The following is a 17,929-nucleotide window of genomic DNA, read 5'->3' on the forward strand; positions in this document are numbered from 1 at the left end:
TTTTACTCTTTCTTGACAACCCTAGGCAACTTCACGGACGGTTCGTGACGTCAGAAGGGGAAAAGATGCAAAGCAAATAGCAATCCCGACTAATATTATAAAGATAGATTATACACTGAATTAACACATGGGCTACTTTTTACCCCGGAAAATCAAAGAGTTCCCGCGGGATTTTGAAAAACTTAAATCGTCGTGGGCATCAGCTAGTAAACAATAAATGTCAACAGCGCCCGCCTGTAAATGTCATTCAAGTGCCAAGAGAGCCTTGTCGCACCGTATTATTGTGTGATTGCTCCATGCTCATTAGCAATAGCGCCAACACATGCAAGTTCTTTGGTGCCAACATAACTTACTCACTCCGCACGCGTCAAGTTCCGATGGACGGACTATAGACGTTCCAACGTTTAAATACTCTAAGCGTTCCAACTTCCAACAAGTTTGGGCTGGGCTGTCATATAGTCGTGTCAGTCCATAGAGATTTGATTTGCCTACGTTGCATATATATGTCAACAAAATAAGAAAAATTAAAATTGTCTTTGTTTTTATCAAGGTTTTTATTGTTGTCGTGTTTTGGAGGCTTCGATGTAAACTTTCTCAATTCACTTTATCATTTTTCTCGTGTTTCTAATGATTTATAAGAGTGTCTTAAAACCCATTCAACATAAAATCGGGCAATCACTACGATATTTCTTAGTACTTCGGAGCTACACATAACCTCAAATATTCTAAACATTGAATCTGACTTGCGACGCTGTGCCCACGCTCGTCATCTGCGTGTTCTCCTTCTTCATCATGCACGTAAGCATCAGGCGCAGCTAAGATGAATAAAAAAAATCTAAATAAGATGAAGAAAGGTGATTTCAATATGCATAGGAAGCTCAGAGAGAACAATCCTTCAATATTCAGATTACAAAACTCTGTAATTTCCTCAATTGAGGTAAGCAAATAAAGATTACTTGGTAGGAAAACAGTACATTACTATTCAGACCGGAAAGAAAGCAATTTACAGCAAGTAATTTTAGAAAGATGTTTCACAGAAAATTAAGAGACTCAAATGGCGTTAGTTTGGCCGTATCTTCCAAGGAAAAACCGACCAAGTCGAGTCAGGCTTGCGCACCGAGGGTTCCGTACTACGTTCTAAAAACACGTCTATAATACGGAACCCTCAGTGCACGAGTCTGACTCGCACTTGGCCGGTTTTCATAACTTTATCTTGTTTTGCAGTTCTGCCTGATATGCCTAGACACCAGTGCCAGCAAACTGTTTCTGTTGAACCAGAACAGTAATTTAGCGCGAGCTTACACTAACATAACAGGACATGATGTAAGTTATTGATGTTTGAAATATCATAAAAATGATAAAATATGGTGATTTTTAGATTTTTTTGTTCAAAAAGAACCCTTATAGGATCAATTTGTGGTCTGTTGTGGCTGTCAATAAAAATAAAAATATTTTTTATTCAATAAAACTTTTATAAGTACTTTTGAATTATCAAATGCATCTATCACTGGTTCGGAATGCTTTTCCTATCGAGAATACGGGGGTATCAAACGCACAACAGACTGAAACATTTAAGTGCGGAAACCAGCCCAGAGCGAAGAAGAAGATGGGGAATCAAAACCTATAGGGTACTTTCCGTTGACCTAGAATCATAAAATTTGGCAGGTAGCAGTGTCTTATAGCACTAAGTAAATGAAAACCGCGAATTTGTGGTTAGATTGAAGATTTGTGTTCACAACTAAATAATTTGAACTATATAATAACTTAGCACCTAGGATTTGAATAATGTAATATTTTTTGTATGATTCTGTTGGTGGTTTAGCAAAAAATAAAAATAAATAAATTAGTTTACTAAATAAAATTAAGATGGTGCTATCCATAATTTTTACTATGTTTGAGATTTCTTGTACGATGCGATGGTCCCTTCATGTGCGAGTCCGATTTTTCAGAAATCAGGCACATTGTGAATTGAAAGCTGATTCATCTAAATATATAAAAGCTTTAAAACTACCTACTAGTATAATTATTATACTAATTATTATAAAATAATATCATACTTAACATGTACCTACTAGAAATTAGAAATTTATATAATCTATGATTGACCCCGATTCTCTAGTCTCTCTCTAAACTAAATTTAGAGTATCTGCATCCTTTTCTTTTTACCAATGCTAAAAAGGAACGGAACATGACTTTCACATTTTAAGAGGGCTCAGGACGGAGCTTTCTTCATACAAACGTAGGAGGGTAATTACTACATTATTTGATATTGTACGCTCAAAACTAAGTATTATATCGATTTATCTCGTCATTATCTAGGTTTATTGATATATTAATCATTGAAAATAATATTGATTTAAAGTTAAGAGCCTCAAGAGATTCATATTTTAACACTAAATTTATGACAACTTTGGGCGTAAATAAGTAAGATTAGGAGTATGAAATTCTAAAGAAATTTAACATTAGACATAGTTTATTTATCATTAGTTGAAATAACTATACTTTGCAAGCATAAGCTCAGTAGTTTTTTCTCAAAAATACTTTCCTAAACCCTTGATTCGGTGAAAATCATCGTGCCTCTCACCTTTCTCATACAATGTCAAGTGAAAAGCAAATAGGTTTGGTCGAGCGTCCTGCGTCACCTTAGACTCTAAATTTTGGTGCACAATACAAATTTAAACAGTAGGTTCGCGAGTGCGTGCTCAAATCACGGGTTTTACCATCAAATTAAATTTAGAAATGTCAAACTGCTTCTGTCCTTTTCATATTACAATAGTAAGAAGAGGGTGCGAATACTCTAAAATTAGGTTGTGCTTAAAATCGGTGCATACCTACTTAACCTATTTTAATTAGGTACCTACTATGTATTCACTGTGCGCTTTAAGATGGAAATTTTTGTAACCCACTTTTAATAGCCTGTAAGTTCCATGTAAGTGGAAATTTCTTTATGGAACAATAATGTCTTAAACCAGAAACCAGAAAAGGAAAAGGTGACTAACTGACTGATCTATTAACGCACAGCTCACTACTGGATGGATTGGACTGTTTGGCTTGCAGATAGCTATTATGACGTAGGCATCCGCTTAGAAAGGATTTTGAAAATTCAACCCCTAAGGGGGTGAAATAGGGGTTTGAAATTCGTGTAGTCCACGCGGACGAAGTCGCGAGCATAAGCTAGTTTATTATAACTACATTCTTGCTTCAGGTAAGCGTTATTCGTGATGATATCAACACTGAGCCAAAGTTGTGTTCAGAATGTGCTCAAAGGTTGACCAACTGTGTGACATTCAAAGATAAGACGTTGAGAGCACACTCTATATTGATTCAGTTGCTGCAAAAGGATAAAGTTGTGAGTATTTACCTCACCACAGATATTTGACTTTGATATCTTTAAATATTTAGTGAACAACTTTAAAAGAGATTGGCAGTTTCATTTGAATTCAAACTCTTACTACTATTTGTTATATTAAGAAACAAAAGCCTTGTCAAATATTTTAATTTTAATTTTTCGTGATTAAAATCTTCTGCTGTTTATTATTATTGAAACCTACAATGTATTTTTCTCTATTTTTAGGGTTCCGTACCTCAAAAGGAAAAACGGAACCCTTATAGGATCACTTTGTTGTCTGTCTGTCTGTCAAGAAACCTACAGGGTACTTCCCGTTGACCTAGAATCATGAAATTTCGCAGGTAGGTAGATCTTATTGCTGACATTTGGGGAAAAATCTGAAAACCGTGAATTTAGGGTTAGATCACACGAAAAAAATTAAATTGTGGTCATGAACTAATAATTAGTATTTTCAATTTTCTTATTAAGATAACTATATCAAGTGGGGTATCATATGAAAGGTCTTCACCTGTGCATTCTAAAACAGATTTTTATTTATTTTTATGTATCATAGTTTTGGCATTATCCTGCAAAATGTCGAAAAAATACGACTGTAGTACGGAACTTCATTGCGCGAGCCTGACTCGCACTTGGCCGGTTTTTTTCTGTAAATTGTACAAACATGAGATCATTTTTGTTTTCATTTTTCAGATAACATCGCAAAGTTTAAATTCAGTTGACAGATTGGAAAACCTTCTTATATCTAATTTAGGTAAACTCTCTTACGAACCTGACCACTGTGACCTCTTTGTGATCGAGGAAGACAATAATACAGAAATGGAAAACATAATATGTTACCCAGAAGTAAATATTGAAAACTTAAAAAGTGACGATAAAACTATGTCTTACTTTGAAAATAGTGAAATAGATTCTGAAATAAACGAATTAGATAATATTCATAATGATGTTCAAGCAATTAATAATGATATTAATGAAGATCACAAGTTTAATGACAGTGATAACAAAAATATCATAATAAAAAATTCAAGTCAAGTTAGAAATAATGACAAAAAATATAATGATGTTATCATTAATCCTGTAACAAGCAATAATTGTAAAGTTGAAAATGATGAGGGCGATGTATTTATAATTTGTGGCAGTGATGATGAAATGGAATATCTAGATTATGACATAGATCATGATATCGATGGTGGTATTAAAAATGATGTGAGTGATGATGTTGATGATATTAACGATGATATTGACATAGATGAAGATGATAATAATGATAAACTTGCAAACGACAGCCACAACAGTGATAGATTAATAATCAAACGAAAACTTTGTAATAATTCCGAAAATAGAGTTAGCCTAAACAATCTCGTATTTGTAAAATACACTAAACCTATTACAGATAATGATTTAGATCATGGTACTGATGAACTGTTAAATCGAAACTATAGCAATGATAAATTATCAAAAAAATTGAAAATTGACAATAACTCAGAGAATAGAGTTAGTCTAGATAATTTCATATTTGTAAAAGCCACAAGACCCATTATTCAACACAAAGATTTTATACCTAGAACAAATAACGCAAATCAAAATCTCAATAGAGTATATGGAACCGATAATCATAATAGAGATAAAACTATGGTAGAAGAAATAAATGATGATAGTTACGAATGTAAGAATGGATCCAATGTTATAAACTTTGGAAAATCGGATAAGAAAAGATTTCCTCTGGCTTTGACACCAAAAAAGAGTGGACAAGGTTTGCGTCGTAAAAGAGATAAAAAACCTCAAACATATGTTTCCAGACCCAAAACGCAAGATTGTACCGAAGAAGACTTAAAATCGTTCACAAGGACTCGGTTAACTCATGAAGAACAGATAACTGATTTACAAAAAAGAAAAGACTCTGTGCTATATAAAAGGTCTGAATACAAATGTGAAATTTGCTTTAAAGGAAGCTGGCAACTCTCTACTTACAATCGACATATGGATAGACACACTGATGTAAGTTATACTTTGCTAGCTGTCGCGGTGACTTATTGGTAGAACAAGACCCACAATGACGCTCAAAAGTTATCACTACCCATAATTATTATAAATGCGAATGTGTATTGGTTTGTCCTTCAATCCCTCAATCCAAATCCCCCAGGGTATTTTACCATTTTTTGAAAAGTGTTTTAATTTGATCCTAAGGTGATAATAAGCCACCAAAAAATTTACAAAAATTATATTGGAACTATAAGTGCAATAAAAACGCATTTAAATTTTGCATTCACCGCGAAAACGCTGCCCGCCATCTTGTAAAGTTCATGAGCCGTGATGACGTCACTTTGTCAAAAAGGAATTTTCTTAGTGAAAGAGTACATGCAGTACATATTTTTTGCAATTTAAAATGAGTAACTTGCCTTTTCATTCGTGTGCAATGTGCCTGCATGTGGGAATACCAGTGTAAAAACACCGAATAAGTTGTGGATTCAAGTGCCAACAGATTTAAAAGTAGGAGCAAAACTTGGTTGAAATTTGCGAGACTACTCTTAGTATGAGAATAGTAGATAATAATCTATGGAGCTACCTATATGCTTTTACGAACCGGTTTTCCACTGCAATATATGAAATATACTGTACGGGAACGGGAGTAATAATTTATTTATCAATCTGAGTTTTATTATACCTACTATTTGAAACGAAAACAAATTAAAAAAACTTAAATTAACAAGCAAACAATTGGTAATTTTGTTAACAAGTGCTAAGGTGACATTACACAACATTGACATCATGACGTCACAGTCGGGATTCATCATGGCGGCTATTTCGGATACTTGTAGAACAGATTTTAAAAAAAATATATATAATTTTATAAACTGAAAGTAACATTTTTCGATTGCTAATACTATTTTGTTTATACATTTTGGATTTTTTTCGCTTGATGTAAAATACCCTATTCCACCCACGCGTACAAGCTAACACAGCTGTTACCGTTCCCTAGCTTCTACAGTACCTACCATAGTAACATTAAGAATAAATAAATTATTAAAGTAAGCATAGACATCCTAGAATAGGTAGAACCATTGCAATTTTAGACTGTTAATTGGGCCGATTCTCTTGTACACAATCACTAAACTAAATTCACAGGTCTAAATCTAGTGCCATCCTTTTTCGCAAGCAACAATTATGAAAGGGATAGCAATAAATTTAGATGTGTCAATTTAGTTTGGTTTAGAGTTTGTGTACAACGGATTTAGCTACATTGTTTGGGAAATATTTAAATTTTTGGTGTATAATTAATTATTGTTTGATAGCTGGAGTAAGTATGTAAAGGTTATTGTGGTGGTCCCTCAATTTATTTATATAGAACTTGCAATTTTTTAGAAATATGGCAAATTTGTGTGTGCAATATGCGGAATCCACTGCAAGACTCGTGATAGTTTGTACACACATACCACTGCCAACCACAGCGAGAGGTACAGCTGCAAATTGTGCAAGTTTACTGTCAATGCCAAGTAAGTAAAGTTCTCTAATGCCTATAGCACGAGTTTACAACTTAGGGAGATATCATCATCATGATCAACCCATCACCGGCTTACTACAGAGCACGGGTCTCTTCTAAGTAAGAGAAGGGCCTTAGTCCATCACGCTGGCCAAGTGCGGATTGAGGGAACTGAATAATCTATTTTAATGATCAAGATTTTTTTAAAGTTATAGTCCGATCATCCAGTCTAGATATCAATAAAGATGTAACAAACTCAGAAGTAGGCCTCAAAACAGCATAATATTTGGATAATCTCGGTGAGTGCAAGTTGCTCACCGGGGATTGCGGCGACAGCAATACAAAGGACATGCCACGAGTCACGACTAGCTCGTTAGGCAAAGGATCGTCTGCAGACAATCAGCGGATCCCTTACACCAATATTGGTTACATTTAAAGTGCTTGGCTTCGCCTTAAATTTTCCTTGCAATATTCCGAGACAGCTACAATATTGCGTAATGGAAATGAATCTATTCGATATTAAAGATGGCTTGATTTATGTTTTCTAGCATTACAATTTACAATGTTTCTACCTAATATGTATGAAGTTTATGTATTTACTAGCTGATGCCCGCAACTTCGTCCGCGTGGATTTAGGTTTTTAAAAATCCCGTGGGAACTCTGATTTTCCGGGATAAAAAGTAGCCTATGTCACTCTACAGGTCTCAAACTTTAGAGCCTCAATAGCTCAACCGGTAAAGGAGTGGACTGCAAACCCCGCCCGTTGCACTATTGTCGTACCTAATCCTAGCACAAGCCTGACGCTTAGTTGGAGAGGAAAGGGGAATATTAGTCATTTAACATGGCTAATATTCTTTTAAAAAAAAAACTATACCAATGCAAAAAATCACGTCAATCCGTTGCTCCGTTACGACGTGGTTGAAGGACAAACCAACAAACCAAGAAATCAACAAACAAACACACTTTCGCATTTACAATAGGGGTAGTGATTCATAAAATGACTATCATCATCATCACCGATCCATCACCGACTCACTATACTGAATATGGGTCTCCTCTCAAAATGTGAAGGGTTTGGCTATAGTCTACCAAGTGGGTCAAGCGCCGGTCGCCAGACATACCTTTAAGAACATTATGGGGAAGTCTCAGGCATGCAGGTTTCCTCACAATCCTTCATCATTAAAGCGAGTGATACTTAATTGCAGAACGCATATAACTCCAAATAGTTATATATAATAGTAGGTGCGTGTCCGTGATCGAACCCGAGCAGCACTCAAATATTGGGATATTAATTTAAAAGGAAAGTTTGAAATAAAAGGCAGGTACAGCAATATCAATAACTGCACGCACGATTACCTACATTGAGAGGATTAAAGCCAGCATACGTGGAACGAACTCCATTTATACGAGCGAACGCGCCGGACTATTGCGGCGGAAATTCTTAAAACTCCTCACAATTCCGCCTCTACGGGTCTTCTTATTAAGCTATGCTATCTTAGGCATCATAGGCTCTAAATAATTTTGACTGTAACGTTATCGGAGCAATGGTACTGATTCTGTGCACACCTAAATTTTAGAGTATTCACATCCTCGTCTTACTAGTTCATTTAGGAAAGGACAGATACAGTTTGACATTTTTAAATTTAATTTAGAGCTGTCAAATTTCATGACTTTAGCTACCAGTCGCGAGCCTATTGTTTAAATTTTTATTAAACTTAAATGGAAAATTTTGGAAAAAATGGAAAGTTAAAATTTAAATGGAAAATTCATGTTCCGTCCCTTTTTAGCAATATTAAAAAGAAAAGGATGCAGATAGTCTAAATTTAGTTTAGAGAAAGACAAGAGAATCGGTGCCAATAAATGATTTAATAATTATTTCTATTATGTAAGAGCTTAAATTTCAGTCAATTTGAGTGTGCCATACGCTGGTTTTACATGCTCGTGCTATGATGCGCTTGGCGTTTTATCCAAGCCTTTTGACTGTGTTGATCAAGAAACATTGGTCAGGAAATGGCACCATTACTGTTAATAGTGTAGCATTGCAATTGATGTAATGAGAGTGTAGCATTGCAATTGATGTAGATGATAAATTATAAAAGGTAGATCCGGATCAGTTGTAAAAATAGGGGTTCCACAAGGTTCCATTTTAGGACCTTTTCTGTTCCTCGTTTACATTATTGACCTTGAGTAGTAGTACCTAGTACATTTTGATTGTAAGACTTAGAATTTTGAAACGCGCGCCATTTTAGACCATTCGTGGGTGGTGGTTGCGTGAACGATTAGTAATACTATAAAAAGGTAAAGTTTCGGTGTAGGAGGTAACCTCCGGGACTGATGATAGATTATTCCCAAGTGATAGATAACAACAGCTAGTGAAAATAGTATAAACGTAGTTAATTTTCCTAGTACAAACCAGCTCCTTTTCCAAATTCTTTGTATATCTATATTTTATTACAATCGGTCAGGTTTAACAATGTGGCCGCTTACTAAGGCAGTGGTCCGAACGCATAACCCTGACTGTCCGCTAGCTTTTATTCTCAACACAGCATGATTATAAAAAACGAACACATAGGGTGAGATCTATAGAGCGCACTTTGACTTTACTCAGACTTAAGTTTGAGTTAAAACGTAGCAGATTTATGTGAGAGATATAGCTCTGTCTCGTTTTAACTCTGTCTTAAGTGTAAGCTAAGTCAGAGTGCGCTCTATAGATCTCACCCTATGTGTTTTTGCATAAACACGTCCAATTGTCCCTCGCCTAATAAATACTTTAGATAACAAGTTTAGAAATGAGCTAACTAGATTTAATTTAAAATATAAGCTAAAATCCTATTATATTTAACAAATTGTAATGATCCCCATTTTTGTATGAAATGTAATGTAATAAGGGTTTCTATAAGCAATTTATATTGTTTATAGAAACACTATTATTATTATTATGTATTAAGAAGTAGACGGAATGACACACTTTTTAAACCTTCGTGGTTTTTTGCTGTGTCTAAATTGGATTTGTTAAACATTCTTTATGTTGGTAATAAAAAAAAAAAAAAAATTGTCTACCTGTTGCAGAGTCCAAGCACTAATCCACGCGCGCTGGCACAGCGGCAAATCGTACGCATGCGCACACTGCGGAGCAGTATTCAGGTATAATTATTTTAAGACAAAGCAGCATTCTCTGATGCGTCTATATCAGAAGTGCTTCGAGTTTTCCAAATATTTATCCAATCTATTGTTGAACTGGTTAACAGAACTTGACATAACCACATCCTTAGGCAATGTATTCCATATGTGAACAACTCTGTTGGTCAGAAAGTGTTTTAATGGATTTGACCATGGCAGTTGATATTGTAGTTATCATGTCCCCTAAATCTAGGATTGCTCCTTCTCGAATTCATGCTTTATAGTATAGTTGCTTTTTCCTTTTTACGGTTACTTTTTACTTCAAAAAAACCGGCCAAGTGCGAGTCAGACTCGCGCACTCAGGGTTCCGTACCTAGACGTATTTTATCGACATTTTGAACGATAAATTAAAAAAACTATTATGCCTAAAAATAAATAAAAATCTGTTTTAGAATATACAAGGGAAGCCCTTTCCTTTCATATGATACCAATTACTCTAAAAATTGAAAATACTAATTTTTAGTTTATAACCACAATTTTTTTTGTGTGTGATGTAACCACAAATTCACGGAATTAGCGAACTCGGTTCAGCTGTTCTCGAGATTTGCGATGACGATGAGGTGCCAATTAGCTTTAGCTGCGCGAATCGTCTACACTTCATATTTTTATGAGACTACAATGGCACCGCACTGGCACCGACCCCAAAAAATATTATTATGGAACTATATTAACTCATGTATACATAATATATTCGGTAATAAATTAAATTATTTTTTAATTTTTAGTGTTTGTGTATTGAAGTCGGTTTTTTTTTTGTAAAAAAAAATTATTTCACAATTTTTAGTGGCCCTATGGTATTAAAACATGCTATGCCTGGTTAAAAACCTACTGTTTACTAAACTATTACACTGATCGCGAGCAATGTACTCTTATCCGTTGAGGAGTTCCAGTATCTATCTTCGAAGATCTTCACCAAATTTATATGGGACCACATCGACAGTATACCCTTTCAAACAAAAAAAGAATTTTCAAAATCGGTCTAGGCGTCTTCGAGTAATCGAGTAACATACATTTAAAAAAAAGATTCCGACGAATTGAGAACCTCCTCTTTTTTTGAAGTCGGTTAAAAAGCTGAAAGTTTCTCTGCGTATCGTCCCCAACACTGGGAGGAACGATCAGCGACTATGAAGTTTAGATCATCTTGGCTTTGGCAGATAACAGGTAACAAAGGTGTATAAAATCTTTCGTCAAAGTATATAGTGTAATTTTTTTAAATAAAGATTATTCCGTGTATTTGTATGTGTTGTATTGTGTGATTATTAGTGTATGTTTTATATTTTCTTCGGGGTAATATTAGAAATCATGTCAAGTATAAGTGACGGAATACGTCATTAAACTTCATAGTTGCTGATCGTTCCTCCCAGTGTTGGGGACGATTCGCAATGAAACTTTCAGCTTTTATAAAATAGCGAAGGTCTGGCCCTCACGGGCTCTTAGTCCATAAGAGGATTACCGAGCAGATGTAGAAAAAATGCTATTCTTGCAGTAAACCCTCGTCATACTTCTCGCACGTGCGGCTAAAGCACCCTTCAGACTGCGTGTGTCCGCTGTGCGGCTTCAGTTTCGTCAGTACCAAGGGCGTCGGATTACACATCAGGTTGAGACATCCGTTCGAAGATAAACACGTTAGTATACAGACTAACACGCGACGTCACGCGTCCGTGCTTATAGAATAGAATAGAAATATTTTTAATTTTAATTTTTGACAAGTAATTTTGAATCTTTCTAATGTACCCTACCACTGGTTCGGAATGCCTTTTTTACCGAGAAGAACCAGCAAGAAACTCGGCGGTTGTATTACTTGAATAAGTGAGGGTAGGAATGTATTTGCAGAACTTATCTGGTCCGTCGTGTGAGAAGTGCAACATCCGCTTCGCATCTGAGACTGCGTATCAGCAGCATATGGCGGTGTCGCCCAAACACGCAATTAGTGGGTGAGTTTACAGAACTTGTCTGGTCCGTCGTGCGAGGAGTGCAACATCCGCTTCGCATCTGAGACTGCGTATCAGCAGCATATGGCGGTGTCGCCCAAACACGCTATTAGTGGGTGAGTTTATAGAACTTGTCTGGTCCGTCGTGCGAGGAGTGCAACATCCGCTTCGCATCTGAGACTGCGTATCAGCAGCATATGGCGGTGTCGCCCAAACACGCAATTAGTGGGTGAGTTTACAGAACTTGTCTGGTCCGTCGTGCGAGGAGTGCAACATCCGCTTTGCATCTGAGACTGCGTATCAGCAGCATATGGCGGTGTCGCCCAAACACGCAATTAGTGGGTGAGTTTACAGAACTTGTCTGGTCCGTCGTGCGAGGAGTGCAACATCCGCTTCGCATCTGAGACTGCGTACCAGCACCATATGGCGGTGTCGCCCGAACACGCTATTAGTGGGTGAGTTTACAGAACTTGTCTGGTCCGTCGTGCTAGGAGTGCAAGGAGTGAGGTGCCGGCCTGGTAACTGTACGCTCCAAGCTGCTTCGCCTCTTGTGCCAATGGTGCGTGAATTCCCGTAGCTTGAAGTAACTCTCCGCTAGTGAGATGAGATGAGAGAGAACTGTATATCTGTCATGAATAGTCATAGGTAGGGACCTATTACGATTCATGAGAGATTAAAGTTGAAATTTACTTAGAGTGTGTATTTCTACATTCGGTAAGCAAATAATAATAATATCAAAATGGCTGCCATGCAAATTAAAAAAACCGGCCAAGTGCGACTCGCGCACTGAGGGTTCCGTACTACAATCATATTTCATCGACATTTTGCACGATAAAATGACGAAAATCGTGCAAAATGACGAAAACATACGACTGTAGTACGGAACCTTCGGTGCGCGAGTGGGACTCGCATTTGGCCGTGTATGATAAGTAATTTCCAGCAGTAAGCTGAAGCGCAACCAGGCTCGGAACTCGGTCCACAAGTCAAAAGCCACGAGCTATACACGTCGCGTGCAGCGCCCCACTGTTGCTGCCAACGTGCTGTGCGAGCTGTGTGGCAGGAAATTCCATGTGAGAATTCTACATGCTGTATTTATTTATTTATTTATTTATTTACCAGGCGACCCGGCGATCTTCGTACCGCCTAACAGTCGATTTTTTTTTTTTTTTAATTCTAATTATTCTGCTATTCGAGACACCGGGTCATCCTTCCCGGAACCCCTCCACTAACACTTAAACTTTATGGTATGGTATTGAAGTTCAAATTGACTTTTAAGTATTATTACGAATCTTTTGTATGGGAATATAGGAAAGTGTTGTTTTTAGACTTTCAGGCAATTTTTTAAATTTTTCTCTCCGTAAGAACCATCCTCGTAGTACTTCAAGGAATATTATAAAAAAAGAATTAGCGAAATCGGTTCAGCTGTTCTCGAGATTTGCGATCAGCAACACATTCAGCGATTCATCTATACTTCTATAGTATACTATCTATACTCTATACTAATATTATAAAGAGGTAATGTCGTTAAGTTTGTTTTTAGGAGGTAATCTTTGGAACTACTGAACCGATTTTAAAAATTCTTTCACCAGTAGAAAGCATCATTATTCCTGAGTGACATAGGCTATATTTTATTTTCAAAAAAAATTAGAGATCCCTTTGAAAATTGCAATAAAGTGAAAAAAGTCGTCTCATCTGTGAGCTTTCGTGGCCTGCACTGCCTAAATAGGTAAAGTTATACGAAAACAATGTTGGGTGGAATTGTTCCTCTTAAACAGCTCTAAAAAAAGTCCGCGATAGCATATATCTATCTCTTACGGTAGGCTCACAATAACCATTTTTATGGTTTTGAAATGTGGTCTAAAACAATTACTTTCGGAGGTGTTTTCACTATCATAGTATTAATCCTTATCAAAATAAAATAGTTCGTCATCTCTAGTGTTTAATTTAGACCAAAATTGCCCTTTGTTTCATTTCATTTAGATTAATATCTTAGGAGATATCACGAAATTAAAATAATGGCGACGGCCGCGGCAGTCCGGCAGGGACAGGAGTGCAAAAGGCGGGTAGAGAGGCGCGAGGGGCGCAATGCATTTAGGTTTTTAAAAATCCCGTAGAAACTCTTTGATTTTCCGGGATAAAAAAGTAGCCTATGTCACTCTCCAGGCCTTAAACTATACCCATCAAAAACTCACGTCAATCCGGTGCTCCGTTGTCGCGTGTTAAAAAACACTACTTTTGTGTGAACAGGCGGCCGCTAAACTCCGAGATCACATGCATGTACACACGGGCCAGAAGATGTACAAGTGTGACATATGTCCCAAGCGGTTCGCCTCCAAGTTTCTCTCCAAAGCCCATATGTTGACCTGTCACGGCGACAACCCACTTCGATTCCCGTGCGGGGTGTGCCACAAGGAGTTCAAGTACGATTCCAACCGACGCCGACACATGCTGGTGAGTGGTCGTTCTAACATTTCATTCCATACTGACACCGATTCCGTTGTTTTTCTCTAAACTAAATTTAGAGTATCTGCATCCCTTTCTTTTTAACAATGCTAAAAAGGGAGAGAACATGAACATTCTAACTCTAAATTTTAGTGCACGCAACAAATTTAAACAGTAGGCTCGCGACTGTGCGCTAAAATCAAGGGTTTTACCATCTAAAAATTAAATTTAAAACTGACAAACTGCGTCCGTCCTTTTCATATTACATTAGTAAGAAGAGGATGCGAATACTCTAAAATTAGGTTGTGCTCAAAATCAGTACCACTAATATTATAAACTAGCATAAGTAACCCCCTTTACACCAGGCGAGAAAAAAATCTAAAAATGTCTAAACAAGATAGCAAGATTAGCAATATACAATCGAAAATGTTTAATTTCATTTTGTAAAATTACACTTGTCTGCCCGTCGTGTCTGTCAAGAAACCTATACAGTACCTCCCGTTGACCTAGAATCATGAAATTTTGTAGGTAGGTAAGTCTTATAGCACAAATAAAACTGAATTTGTGGTTATATCACAAAAAAAAATTAAAACGTTCATGAACAAATAATAATTAGTATTTTCAATTTTTAAACTAAGATAACTATATCAAGTGGGGTATCATATGAAAGGTCTTCACCTGTACATTCTACAACAGATTTTTATTTATTTTTATGCATCATAGTTTTTGATTTATCGTGCAAAATGTCGAAAAAATATGACTGTAGTACGGAACGGTGTTCGAGTCTAACACGTACTTAGCTAGCCACTCGGAGTTAATGCCGCGTTGTAGGTGGGGTATTGACCCGAGTTTTGCACACTACACATTACAGCTTTGAAAAATACTAGATCAGACTACAAAAAAAGGCAAATGATATTAGTATTGTATTGTGTTTAGGTAGTACAACAATAACGCTAAGTTTTTGCTAGCGTTCTGGTTACACCCTGTAGTTGTCATTTCTTTTACAGTCGCATCAAGACACGCGTCCACTCTACAAGTGCGACATATGCGACAAAACGTTCACGACACTCTCCGGCCGCGACCAGCATGTGTCGCACGTGCATTTCAGCTTGCCGCGGCCCAAGCGCAACCGCCGCGACAGGCAACCCAACACACGAAGACACAGTGCCGCAACTAGTGACTCGCAAGACTTAAACACCGAAGAAACCAATGCAAATAATTCCGACTAATATTATAAAGGCGAAAGTTTGTATGTGTGTGTGTGTGTATGTTTGTTACTCCTTCACGTAAAAACTACTGGACGGATTTGGCTGAAATTATCCCGAAAAATCAAAGAATTAATAGTATGTCAGTAAAAACACCCTCGAAAGTAAGGCTTTGTTTCAGATCACATTTGAAAATTATAAAATCGAGTATTGTGAGCCAACCTTCAAAGATACATGTATGCTATCGCGGACTTTTTTATAGAACTTTTTAAGAGAAACAATTTGACCATACATTATTTTAGTGTAACTTTGACCATTTAGGCAGCGCACGCCTCGGAAACTCTCAAATGAAAGAATTTTTTCCGACCTAATTCACATTATTTCAATTTCCCTAGGGATCTCTAATTTTATGAGAATTAAACTATATCTATAAACCTTTCTCTTGAATTACTCTATCTATTGGTGAAAACCGCATTAAAATCCGTTGCGTAGTTTAAAAGATCTACGCGTTCATACATACATACATACATACAGACGCGGGAAGCGACTTTATAGTATGTAGAGATAAAATAAATGTCAATTAACTAGTAAAAATAACTAGTAGGTGATTCACAACATATGCATGTGTGTGTGTGTAAGTGTGAGTGTGTGTGAGTGTGTGTTTGTGTGTGGGAAAGAGAGAGAATGCGTGTGAGAGTATGCGTGAGTGCGTGCTTGTGGGTTATGATATATGTGAATTTATGTACTATTATAGATATTAGTATAATTATTATTAGTTACATATTATTATTTTTCCGATGCAGTTTAATTATTTCCTTTTTTAATAAATGTACATGTATATAATACAGCAATTAATTTCCACAAAATAAATAAACTTAAATCTAAATTAAAAGTACCTAAAAATATAAAATACAACATACAAACTTAAATAAACATTGGGGCCGATTCTCTTGTACACAATCTCTAAACCAAACTAAATTAACAGGTCTAAATCTAGTGCTATCCTTTTCCGCAAGCAACATTATGAAAAGGATAGCAATAGATTTAGACGTGCTATTTTAGATTAGTTTAGAGAGTGTGTACAACGGAATTAGCCACATTACAAACTTAAAATTAAACGTCGTCAAAAAGTCCGCCCCTGGTTGCCCCGGGGCCAAAGGTGCCGACCTTTGGAGCAGGTAGGCCCCAGAGCGCGGATCGCAACTTCTTTCCCTTAGACGACGGCCGATGTCACGCACGAAACCCTTCGCTTCCTCACCCCAGCAACCCAACGTTTCCACCGCCAGTGGAACAAAGATGTATTTCCTCTGAAGAGGGGCGTATTTAGCCCGTTTCTTCGCGGCAGCGGACTCTGCAGCGGCGCAGGCCTCCCGCGACGTCCGGTCCAGATGGCTTGGCGCGAGAGTGCTAGTGCACGTCGCGTCCCACAGCACACATTTGCCGTTTTGCCATGGGACGAGCGTCAAGCCATCTGGACGCTTGCCGTCTGTGCGGCTCAGCCCTGGTGGCTCGAGAACACTTCTATCTAGAGAATTTATAGAGCGCACTTTGACTTTGCTCAGACTTAAGATTGTGTTAAAACGAGGCATTCGGAACCAGTGGTAGATGCATCCGACTATTCGTAAGTGCTTGTAAAAGTTTATACGAATAAAAAAGATTTTTATTTTTATTTTTTATTTTTATTTATGTTTAGCTCTGTCTTAAGTCTAAGCAAAGTCAGAGTGCGCTCTATATAGCTGACCCTGAGTGTGATGAACTTACTTTAACGCCACCTGAAATTAAAGAGGCGGCAAGAGCCGTAATTGAAAACTTGTTCGAAATAATAAAAAGTTCTGCCTAGGTACTACTACTTAGTCTTCATTTCGGCGCATTATTTGAGAAAAGTATTATACATACAAGCCTTGGCCACAAATAGACAGTAGTGATGGACTTACGAATGTGTCCATCCCACATTTACGCGTTCGTCCATCAATGCCTCTTTTGCTGGCTGCTGCAGTAATGTAGTGCCACGAAAACGCGCCCCACTATTTTGCGTGCGAGGAAACCATGGGTGCGGGGAGTGATCTTTAGTTTAGTTTAGTTTAATATTCTTTAATTGTACACCAAAAAGAAAAGAAACATGTAAAAGAAGAACATACAATTAGCGGCCTTATCGCTGTGAAGCGATATCTACCAGCCAACTAGGTTGAAGATGATTTAAGGCTAGTGAAACTGGGTTTAAGGTGTACGTAAGTTGTTAGGGAACATAAAGATAATAATTATAATATAAGTAATATGTATATTAATAGGCACAGAAATGCCTAAATAATAATATATAGATAAAGATATACATCTTTGCCTA

The 17,929-nt window shown here is 37.0% G+C and overlaps 1 protein-coding gene across 5 annotated transcripts; it reads left to right on the top strand.

The window, feature by feature from the left end:
* Positions 1-510: 510 nt before the first annotated feature.
* Positions 511-17,924, top strand: LOC117995195 (uncharacterized). Of its 5 annotated transcripts, none has more exons than XM_069508183.1 (11): positions 511-798; positions 1,225-1,323; positions 3,206-3,349; positions 4,040-5,347; positions 6,713-6,843; positions 9,900-9,974; positions 11,497-11,635; positions 11,844-11,944; positions 12,882-13,011; positions 14,189-14,392; positions 15,391-17,924. In XM_069508183.1, the coding sequence occupies exons 1-11, from the start codon at positions 793-795 to the stop codon at positions 15,610-15,612; spliced, it is 2,559 nt and encodes an 852-aa protein (XP_069364284.1). In that variant the 5' UTR covers positions 511-792; the 3' UTR covers positions 15,613-17,924. The 5 variants fall into 5 exon arrangements, 3 of the variants coding, with proteins under 3 accessions (XP_069364284.1, XP_069364282.1, XP_069364283.1); XM_069508181.1 differs by having other exon boundaries at positions 511-937; positions 15,391-17,923; XM_069508182.1 differs by having other exon boundaries at positions 511-937; positions 12,885-13,011; positions 15,391-17,923.
* Positions 17,925-17,929: the final 5 nt, after the last annotated feature.

The sequence above is a fragment of the Maniola hyperantus genome, chromosome 28 (assembly GCF_902806685.2).
Source record: "Maniola hyperantus chromosome 28, iAphHyp1.2, whole genome shotgun sequence".
Classification (NCBI taxonomy): domain Eukaryota; kingdom Metazoa; phylum Arthropoda; class Insecta; order Lepidoptera; family Nymphalidae; genus Maniola; species Maniola hyperantus.

Excerpts from the sequence above, each read along its gene's own strand:
- LOC117995195 (XM_069508181.1), top strand. The coding sequence starts at position 821 with ATGAATAAAAAAAATCTAAATAAGATGAAGAAAGGTGATTTCAATATG. Across the intron at positions 3,350-4,039 it reads TGCTGCAAAAGGATAAAGTT|ATAACATCGCAAAGTTTAAA; the intron begins GTGAGTATTTAC and ends TTCATTTTTCAG. Across the intron at positions 9,975-11,496 it reads CACTGCGGAGCAGTATTCAG|TAAACCCTCGTCATACTTCT; the intron begins GTATAATTATTT and ends CTATTCTTGCAG.